This window comes from Lampris incognitus, chromosome 5 (genome assembly GCF_029633865.1).
Source record: "Lampris incognitus isolate fLamInc1 chromosome 5, fLamInc1.hap2, whole genome shotgun sequence".
NCBI lineage: Eukaryota > Metazoa > Chordata > Actinopteri > Lampriformes > Lampridae > Lampris > Lampris incognitus.
The window spans coordinates 26,178,853-26,190,313 of NC_079215.1; the positions used below are offsets into that span (position 1 = coordinate 26,178,853).

General features: G+C 48.7%; 1 protein-coding gene across 1 annotated transcript; it reads right to left on the minus strand.

Annotated features, from left to right (window-relative positions):
- Positions 1-9,620: 9,620 nt before the first annotated feature.
- On the minus strand, positions 9,621-10,938 carry rln3b (relaxin 3b). The gene is given in 2 exon segments (XM_056280970.1): positions 9,621-9,898; positions 10,764-10,938. Coding segments are annotated over 2 exon segments (453 nt in total).
- Positions 10,939-11,461: the final 523 nt, after the last annotated feature.

The window sequence follows — 11,461 nt, forward strand, 5'->3', positions numbered from 1 at the left end:
GTTGGCAAACGACAATTTGGCACATTACCGCCACTAACTGGAATGGAGTGTGGACCAGACTATTTAAAAAAAATTGTAAAAAAATGAAAAAATAAATAAATAAATATATCTCTTCTCAATCAAACTAGTTATTCTAACATCGTCCTCTTTTGGATTGTTCCGTTTTCCAGGGGTTGCCACAGCGGATTTGATAGTTTCCATCGGTACCCCGTGAGGGCACAGCAACTAGTTATTCCAACATACTGAAATAAAATTCAATAAAACGTAATTCCTGAGTTATGTTGCAGGCTGTCTATCAAGTCTAAGTTTACCTCTTCCTTTCTAAGGTTTCAAATCAGATTCCTTCTTTCTCATATTTCTGATAGCGTAACATAACGTGCTCTTGTAGCGACTATATGGGCACATTTCACCATAATTGATCTTTCGCAAAGTACCACCCCAGAACGGCGCTGGTCCAATCCTACCTTAGCAACGGTTTCTATGTGAGGGAGGCCCGTCAAGCTTTCAAACAGACAGCAAAATGCTGAAACGGTGTGACTGTAGGATCTGACTGTGTCCCTCCTGCACACTATAACCCCTTCTGCCTTTCACGGGATGATATTAAGGATGAATTACTCCAAACTACATCACTTGTTTTCTCGGATTTCTTCCTTCATGTTTTGGGGTTTCTACTTTCTGACTGGTTCTGAAAAGCTTGAAGGGCATAGCTACAGTAACTAACTATACTAGCTACAGTAACTACAGTAACTAACTATTTGACCTTTGCGAAAGGTCAAATAGACACGGGCCTTTAAGAAAGGGTTTCCGGGTTCAGAGGGCGGAGCGAGGACGAGGTTGGTTGGAGCTGCGCCATGTTACTGAGATGGTGATTTTGTACCGAAGAATAAATGACACACGCGTTCGTGTAGTCAATGAGAGGAATTGTCCGTCTCTACTTTCCGGCAGTTTCCACATTGGTGACCAGCCTGCTGGACGTTTCCAGAGACAAATCTTTATTAACATGACGTGGTGTCTCTCAAGCTGCCGGAGTTCAGGGAGTCGTAAGCCTCAGCTTGGTTTGCCCAGACAGAAGCGCAGTTCGGACGCCACAAAATACTATTATGTGGTGTCGACTGTCGGCAGTTCAACAGCAACCAGAGTGGTGAACCTCCTCAAAAATCCTCCGCAGCAGGATAAATATGAGACACTCAGGGCTCACCTGTTGAAAACCTTTGAACTTTCTGACGCTGAGTGGGCCAGCCGGCTCTTCTCTCTACGGTATAGAAATAACTTAAACTCAAAAATACCTCGTAGGCTGCTTACTACTTAAAAGGGGCTAAATCTTGCTTACTTCGTCCTTGCCATTGTTATTTTGGTGTTTTTTGCATTTTGCTTGCAAGGTGTTTGGTTTTATTAATCCGCACTCCAGTGCGGAACACTGGAGTGACAGAAATTAGTCCCGCCTCTAGGACTGCTTTAAATTATAGGCAGGAACCCAAAAAATAGCCCAAAAGGTACCAAACTAGAAACTTAACTGACAGTGTGAGGCAGTTGCACTCCCACCAAATCACAAGTGATTTCATAGAACGACTTAGAAAGACAAACATACTGCATTTAAAAACAATTTAAAAATACTAGCTTTAACTTTGGACCCGCTGATGAACTGGCAGAGAGAGAGAGAGTATAAGATACTGGAGTCTTCTTATGTAGGGTTGCTTGTTGAACCTTCTTGATTATGGTCAGCTCTGCTTCCCCCCTTTCCTCTAAACTGGTGGCCTCACCTGACCTTGGCTTGAGGCCTTTGGTTTCCCTTGCATAGCGCTTGAGTCTGGTGATAACTTTCACCATTCTTGACCAGTCAGAGAACTTGTGTAGGCGATCTAATAGCAACCTCACTTCCGTTGCCTGGGTGTCATGAACCTGGGCCTTCTTGAGCTCTGGGTCACTACTTGCAATCTCTCCCACCTTGACTACTCCACTTGGTAGCACTTTCTGCAAAAGTCTGGGCCTGTGAACCAGTTAGAAACTACAAGTTGTTCTGCTATGAGACCTCTTGAGGCATGATCTGCTGGATTCTCTTCAGAAGCCACATACCTCCATTGTGCAGACTCTGTGCTTTGCTTGATGCATTCCACATGGTTTACTACAAACACATGAAATCTTCTGACTTCATTATTGTGTCCAAGGGCAACCCTTGAATCAGTCCAGAAGAACTCTTGTAGACAATCCACTTCCAGTTCTTTCTTGAGCATGTCACTGGTGTGGACAGCTACCACTGCTGCTGAAAGTTCGAGTCATGGTATGGTTGTAACCTTAGTAGGGGCGACTCTTGACTTTCCCATGACTAAGGAGCAGTTGACTTCATTAGATGCTGTGACTGCTCTGAAGTATAAGCACTCTCCATAGCCTGACATACTGGCATCGGAGAAATGGTGGAGGTCGTAGAACTGGGCTTTGAAGCTTGATGGAATGTAGCATCTCTTGATCTTCACACCAGCCAAGTTTTGCAGGTCTTGGAGCAAAAATTCCCACAGGAGTCGAAGGTCATACTAACTAAAGAAAAGATAGATTATCTGCGAGAGTATGTGGGTGGACCTGCCAAGAAGGCCACAGAGAGCTACTTCCTGCTAGGCACAGATTCAGTCTCTTGTTAACTCCTCGGTCACCATTCCATTTACATCATTACACATACCCCATAACGTGCTATGGGTATTAAAGTCTCCACAGCATATCACTTTCCCCCCTAATTGTACAGTGAGTTCATCCATTAACTCCATGGAAAGCCTATTACATGGATTGTAAAGGTTAACAATTTTGAAATTCCTTTCTTTTGTTCAAATTTCAATTATTAGATATTCCAATTCTGTTCGTTTCTCTAAAACTCAGCAGACCAGCTATCAACCCTTTAACCATTAATTGTTATTTTCAATTTCCTTATTCCACTCACCTTGCCCTCATATATGTGTGTGTGTGTGTGTGTATATATATATATATATATATACCCCATTGAGTCTTACCTGATATTATTTCTCATATCACTCTACCCTCACCCAGAATCCTTCTTTCACTTACGTCTTTCTTGCAAATACTGTCAATTTACAAAGCTTTGTTTTTCTGGTCTTTCATTGTACACTTTACCAACAAGCGTCCATCCCTCAAAATCTTAGCCAATTCCACCTCTCCTATTTTCTTCTTCACTTCCCTGGACAACGATATTGGACTGAGATTAACATGTTTAGCTTCCTGTTTGAATTAAAGGATTATTTTAACTTCCTATCATGAACTTTTTTTGAACTACTCTATTGTCTTCATCTGAACTGTTCTCTTACAAGTTTTTCACTCACACTTACTTCATTCCGCCTGTCATTTCCCTGTTTTTGACTTCCTCTCCCACTAATTTCCATTCGTCACAGTTCATATCCTCATCCTCAGCTACCTGAGTAGCCATCCTGATCCATTCACATACCAGTTTATGCCAACTCCCAAGTCCAAAGTCCAAAAATCTGTTGTCAAAAGCAAAAAATATTAACATTGTTTTTCCCCCCAAAATTGGAATTTCTCCAGTGTACACGTTGGGCCTATGGTATCAAACGTCAGTTGTGTGTGAATGTCTGTTTTGTTATATCTCACTTTGTTCAGCGGATGGTGTAAGTCGCTGTGCAATCTGATAGGTTTAATCAGACAGAGCAGGGCCCCCGTAATCACTGTTGCTCACTCTAGCTTGAACATGTGAAAAATAAAATTGGATAGACACATAGGATCATGTTAGATTCATGGTAGTGTGATAGTGGTAATAGCAGTTGATCCAAAAGATGCGTGTTTTTTTTGTTTGTTGGTTTGTGTTTTACATTTTTAAGGCCCGACATTTTACTGTGGTAGAAAATATTAATTTTAATTGACATTTCCTCTAGGAACTATTGATTCAGAATCATAATTATTTGGTCATGTATGTTTGCACATACATAGAATTTGACTCCAGTTTAGTGGCTTTCAGTGTACTTACATAGAATAACAGCACAACAATCTTCATGAATTTATACAAGGAATGACTATATACAGGTGAAAACAGGAAGGGAATAGTGCAATGGCGCAGAGTGGAAAGATGCTGGAATAAATATGTTAGAGAGTGACAGCCCAAAAGAAACTGTTTTTATATCTGGTTGTTTTCGGGTACAGTGCGCTGTTGCACCTACCAGAGGGGAGGAGTTGGAACAGGTTGTGACCAGGGTGTGATGGGTCTGCAGTGATGTTGCCTATCCATTTCCTGGCTCTGGAGATGTTTAAGTCCTGAATGGAGGGCAGTTTGGCACCAGGGATTTTCTCTGCAGTCCTGTTTGGTGACCAATCCAAACCAGATAGTGATGGATGTGCAGAGGACAGACTGGATTATTGCAGTGTAGAACTAAATTAGCAGTTCCGACCTAGGAGGGCGCCCCCGCCACGGGGGTAGGGCCAATTGCATTGGCTCCCCAATGTCCAAGTGAGCAGGCTTGAGACGGTCTATAGCGACCCGCTCCGGCCTGCCCCCCATGTCCACCACAAAGTTCTTATCCCCCGCCTCCAGAACGCGGAAGGGCCCATCGTATGGGGGCTGCAGCGGGGACCGATGGCTGTCGTGCCTAATGAAGACGTACCTCGCCGATGGCAGATCCTTGGGGATGTAGGACCGGGGGAGGCAGTGTTGAGACATCGGAACGGGAGCGAAGGCACCGGCAGCGCTCCGGGACGCACTGAGGTGAGAAGCGGCCGACCAGGGAGCCGTAGCATCCGGAAGAAACTCCCCCGGAACCTGCAGGGGCTGGCCATACACCAGCTCAGCGGAGGAGGTCTGGAGGTCTTCCTTCGGGGCCGAACGCAGGCCAAGCATGACCCACGGGAGCCGGTCCATCCAGTCGCAGCCAGTGAGGCTTGCCCGCAGAGCGGCTTTCATGTCCCGATGGAACCGCTCACAAAGTCCGTTGCTCTGCGGGTTGTACGCTGTAGTGTGGTGGATCTTCACCCCCAGGTGCTCAGCGACCGCCGTCCAGAGCTCCGAGGTAAACTGGGAGCCCCAGTCGCTCGTGATGTCACCAGGCGTGCCGAAACGGGCCACCCAGCAGCCAATGAACGCCCGTGCTACCTCTGCTGCCATTGTGGAGGACAAGGGAATAGCCTCTGGCCACCTGGTGGCCCTGTCCACAATAGTGAGGAGGAACGTATAACCACGGGAGGGGGGCAGGGGACCCACCAGGTCAACATTGACGTGGTCAAACCGCCTCTCTGGAACCACAAACGGCGCCAAAGGGGCCTTGGTATGGCGGTGCACCTTGGCGCGTTGGCACGCCACACACGAGCCGGCCCAGGCTCTAACATCCTTACGGAGCCCAGGCCAAACGAACTTGACGCTCACCAGCTTGGTCGAGGCCTTCACTCCCGGGTGGGAAAGGCCGTGGACGGTGTCGAAAACTCGGCACCACCAGGAAGTAGGCACCAGGGGGCGCGGTTGACCGGTGGAGATGTCACAGAGGAGGGTGGTGTTGGCCGCGTCGAACGTCACGTCCTCCAGCCGTAGCGCCGTAGGGGTCGACCGGTAGTCTTGAACAGTCGCGTCCTTGGCTTGGTCCGCTGCCATAGCGGCGTAGTCGAGTCCCAAGTGAACGGCGTTAACAACCGCCCGTGAAAGGCAGTCGGCGATGAAGTTATCCTTGCCCGACACGTGTTGTATGTCCGTGGTAAACTCGGAAACCGCCGCGAGATGGCGCTGCTGACGCCCAGACCACGGTTCTGAGGTTTTGGCCATACAGAACGTCAGCGGTTTGTGGTCCACGAAAGCGGTGAACTGTCGGCCCTCCAATAGGAACCTAAAGTGTCTGGTTGCGAGGAAGAGACCCAGTAGTTCCCTATCAAAGGTGCTGTATTTGCGCTCGCTCTCACGGAGTTGTTTACTGAAGAACGCCAACGGCTGCCAGCCCCCCCCCCACCCACTGCTCACACACGGCCCCCACGGCGTAGTCGGAGGCATCCGTTGTAAGGGCTATGGGGGCGGCAGGCGACGGGTGAGCTAGCAGCGCAGCGTTGGCCAGCGCGGTCTTGGCGGCCACAAAAGCCTCGTCCATCCCCGAAGACCAGTCCAGCTCGTCCTTAGACTTCTTACCCCGCAGGGCCTCATACAGGGGACGCATGATGTGGGCGGCACGGGGCAGGAAACGGTTATAAAAGTTCACCATGCCCAGGAATTCCTGCAGCGACTGTACAGTGCGGGGGCGGGGGAACATGGTGACAGCCTCAACCCTGGCAGGGAGGGGAACGGCCCCCTTGTGGAGTGATGTGGTGCCCGAGGAAGGTGATGGACGACTCCCCGAACTGACACTTAGCTGGGTTGATGATGAGGCCGTGTTCGCTGAGCCTGTCGAACAGCTGTCTGAGGTGCGTCATGTGTTCCTCCGCCGACGCGCTGGCCACGAGGATGTCGTCTAAGTACACAAACAAAAATGGCATGTCGCGGAGCACAGAATCCATAAGGCGTTGAAACGTCTGCGCCGCCCCTTTAAGGCCGAAAGGCATACGTAAGAACTCAAAGAGCCCAAAGGGTGTGATGACAGCCGTTTTTGGGACATCCAGTGGGTGGACCGGCACTTGGTGATACCCCCGCACTAAGTCGATTTTGGAATAGATGGCAGCGCCCGCCAGGTGGGTAGAGAAATCTTGTATGTGCGGTATGGGGTACCGGTCGGGGGTCGTGGCATTGTTTAGGCGACGGTAGTCCCCGCACGGGCGCCAACCCCCGTCGGCCTTAGTAACCATGTGAAGAGGGGAAGCCCACGGGCTGTCAGAACGGCGGACAATGCCGAGGCGCTCCATAGTCGAAAACTCCTCCCTGGCTATTGCGAGCTTGGCCGAGTCGAGGCGTCGGGCCCGGGCGTAAACTGGGGGGCCCACTGTGGTGATATGATGTTCCACGCCGTGCTTGGCCACCGCCGAGGAGAAGGTGGGTGTGGTGAGCTCGGGGAAATTGGCGAGCAGGCGTTGGTATGGATCCCCGGTGGAGAGTGTGTTAGCGAGGCACAGCGCTCCAGCCCCCCCAAGCGTGCAGGGGTATGACGCAAAAGAGACGGCATCAATCATGCATCCACCAGCAGGTTGAAAGCACAGAGGAAATCCGCACCTAGGAGCGGGGTGGATACAGCAGCCATCACAAAGTCCCAGCCGAAACGTCGGCCGCCAAAACACACGTCCACATGTCTGATACCGTACGTCCGAATGGACGTGCCGTTGGCAGCGTCCATCTGGGGGCCGTGACTGTCGGTCATCGTGTCCACAGCTTGTGCTGGTAGTATGCTGCGTTGAGCGCCAGAGTCAACCAGCAGCCGTCGGCCCGACAAGGAGTCTCCGATGAACAACAGCTTGCAGTCACGGCCGGCGCCCATAGCCGTTAACGAGCGCCGGCCTTGGCGTTTCCCTGAACCCTGTAACTGCAGGGTTTGCGACACTGTTTTGCTTTTGCCCCAAACCTGGCATGGTAATAACAGAGCCCGTCGTCAGGTTGGCGGCGGGCTGTCACCGCAGCCGCGGTGTCCATATAGTCGTACACAGGTGGTGGTGGGGCGGTCTGGTGGGGTAGCAGGGCATGCACAAACTGTTGCCGGTTGGCCAGGAAAACCCTGTCTGCTTCAGCAGCCAGAGAACGGTAGTCCTTGGAGGCGGCGAGAGGAGAACTGGCCAGTGCTGTGCGTACAGGTGCGGGGAGCTGCCTCAGAAAAATGTGTGTGAAAAGAAAGGCCAGATCAGCCGATCCCAGCACAGACAGCATGTTTTCCATTAACTAAGACGGTTTGCCGTCGCCGAGGCCATTCAGGGACAGTAAACGGTCTGCCTTCTCCAGCTCCGACAGTTCAAATAGCTTCAGGAGGAATGTCTTTATAGCATCGTACTTGCCAGCAGCTGGCGGAGCTTCCAACAGTGTCATTGCTCGCGCCGTTGTCGATGCGTCTAACGCCGCCACTACGTGGAAGTACTGCGTTGCATCCTGCGTTATCCCTCTCAGCTGGAACTGGGCTTCCACATGTTGAAACCACGGCCGTGGATTATGCTGCCAAAAGTCGGGTAGCTTCACAGTAGCGGCGTAAATGCTAGCGTTAGCAATAGCCATGTTGTTAGCACCGGCGTCGGGAGCGGGTACCGCGGCAGCATTATTCCCGGCGTCTTCGTTGTCAGACATACTTGTATTAGTAGTTCGATCACGTCGGGGTCACCAATGTGGAGTTAGAAAACAACGAGACAGGAGACGTGAGAGTAGACGTAGTCGAGGTAGTTTACTAGCTCCAACTTAGCATGTCATACATCTGACAACGACACTGAACTGACTGTGAACCGGAAGCGGAAGTGCATTATCTGACCCCTCAACTCTTCCCTTAAAGGTACACCGTCCTCTTAGGTGAATGTCTTTCGTTATATAGATGTGGGTCACCACACCAGGTAATTTCATATGAAAAATAAATATGCGCTATTTAACTATATATAATCAGGGTTTGAAAACTGCTGTCCCTTGACATATGCCATTGTAACAAGATAACCAATGTTATTCACTTACCTGTGATTGGTTTTAACGTTTTGGCTGATCTGATGTAATAATAAGGAAAACATTAAATGGTATTAAAAATACCGACTTCAAAGACAATCTTTCACGTGCTGCATTCAGCCATTTACATAAATCCCCCTAGCTATTGTGGCTAAACCTAGCCCTATGTATTGAAGTCATGTAAAAAATGTATCTTTGAAACAAAGAAATATAGGACCATTTGGAATTTAAGGCCACATTCATGAAAATCAATGTTGTTGGTCTTTGCATTTGTATTGAACCACTAAATCTCAGTTACATTTAAAATGAAACAGAATCACCAGCACTGCTGTTTCAGCACTTTCCCTACTGGTGGAAAAACATGATTAAACTTGGTTTTTGATGGTGTATCAGTTGGTTTATGGTCTTCTACGAGCTTGGTCTACCATATCTGCTTGCCACCCACAATAACCTCTCGTCCTCTTCAAATTTGTCTTATTTTTCCCACATTTGGCTGTCATGGTGTAGACATAAAGCATCATGTGTCATATTAATATTTTCCTAAGGATGTCCTACCTAACAGTATATCGGCAACTAAAAAAGCATTCCTGATTGGATATTGGCGGACCAGCTATTGTCTTAGATTGACTGCCTTCTGCTTTTAAGTTTTCGAGCTCTAAGGTGAAAAATGTATGACAATGTTAAATATTACTTTAATGTGATATTTTTGAGTAAATATGCTATATATAAGGCTCTGTTCCTTTGGTTGATTGGTTGATGGTTCTTATTAGAATGTGGTTCAAATCCAGTCCAAGAAGAAGATTGATAAAGACTGAGAAAACAGACCATATGAACAATTCAATGTGGTTATATCAAACTGTCATAGATCAGGTCCTGACAATAATGTCATACAGTTTTTCTTTTGACCACACAACAGGGTGTACCTGACAGTCGACACAAGGGTTGTGGCCTGGAGGTAATATCGGGAGAAAGAGCAATAGGGAGTCTAAAGGACATAGGGATAGATGGAGGGATCATGAGAAAGAGCTCTGCACTTGGACGAAAGAGAGAGGAGGATTGAGAAGAGAAGAGGAGGTGGTTTGGTTCAGCAGAGGGAACTGATCTCACTCTTGCTGCAGCCCCACTTGCAGCAGGCATTGGACAGCCCCACCACTACATCGCGCCCTTTCCTATCTACACTCCGCAGAGCCTCCAGCACCTCCTCTGAGATGGGTGTGCGAGCTAAGCGGCTGAATCCACCATCAGTGGAAGCAACATCGACAGTTCCTTTCCAGACTTCGGATTCTAAAGGATCTTGCTCGTTGGCAAATTCAGGCATGGAGTTTGTGTTCCATGAGTGAAAATCATTGTGTCCAGTGGCACCTGTTGAAAGAAAAGCACAAAGGGTTTGATTTAGCCGTCCAGCAGTGAGAAAACATTGAAAAAAAAATTCTTCTGATTATTGGCTTCAGATAAATTGTGTATGGGGGGGGGGCGGGTATGGTGAAAGAGCCAAAACGCCCTATTGAGAAGAAACCCAGCCATTACATTTCTTTATTTAAGGACCTTCGGTTGTTATAAGTATAATAATGCTACTTTAAGAAAGCATCGTTAAACTGCATTTACTATTTCAAACTGCAGCGCTGTGGGAGGAGAAAATCCTTCAGGCAGGGGTTTTTGCCTGTCCTACCTTTTTATTTATTTATTTTTTGTCATTTCCCCCCTTTTTTCTCCCCACTTGTACCCCACTCTTCCGAGCTGTCCCGGTCGCTGCTCCACCCCCTCTGCCGATCCAGGGAGGGCTGCAGAATACCGCATGCCTCCTCGGATACACGTGGAGTCGCCAACCGCTTTTCACCTGACAGCGAGGAGTTTCGCCAGGAGGACGTAGCGCGTGGGAGGATCACGCTATTCCCCCGGTTCCCTCTTCCCCCGAACAAGTGCCCTGGCTGACCAGAGGAGGCGCTAGTGCAGCGACCAGAACACATACCTACGGCTTCCCTGTAGGGATGCCCGACCAAGCCGGAGGTAACACGGGGATTCGAACAGGCGATGCCCGTGTTGGTAGGCAACGGAATAGACCTTTACGCTACCCGGACGCCCCTGCCTGTCCTACCTTGCCCATAAAATGAGAGATACACTTCAGAGACACTGATACAAGAAGGAAGTCCAAATATTAGATAACCACGCAGTCGCGCACGTACGCACGCACACACGCACGCACACACACCACTCATTAAAGCCTTACCAGAGTCCCCAACACTTCTTTTCCAGCGAGATCCTCCGCAGGTGAAAATGACAGCTCGAATGAACTCTCTTCCACACAGCTTCACCCCATAAAAGGAGGGGTGGCCTTAATTGGACCGCACTCTGCCTACCAGTGCCACCAACAACCCAAATGTCAACACCGCTGCCTTCCACATGTTCAGATTGATGGAGGTGAAGAAAACGGAGAACTTTGAAAGCGAAAGCCCCTCTGTTGATGGGACAAAGGGGAGGCTTAGCTTGAAATCATCTAATGTATTTCTTGATAAATCTTCAAAAAATTTTGTTTCATATTGGATAGTCCTCCACATTATATAGTTCCCACAACAGCTGAGAGGATGACCTCACCCCCCACCCCGACCCCATCCCCTACTCCTTGGACAGAGATAAGACAGCAGACCTTTAGCAGCAACAAAGCCACTGAGAAGGACACAAATTGTGATAAAATATAGATTTGTTATCGGAGGTAATGTCAGGGCAGTCTCAGTAATCTAATCACCTGTAACCTTTCATTGGCCTTTCTGTCCTCACTTCGGTTGGGCTACTCTATGTGTCACAATTACATTCTCAGTCTCTTTATCTGCCGTACCCAGCAATGAATTGAGGTTACTACCACCTCCACTTGCTCTGGTGATTCATGTACACAACCATTCAGTTGCTCACATGTCAACACACATGCCC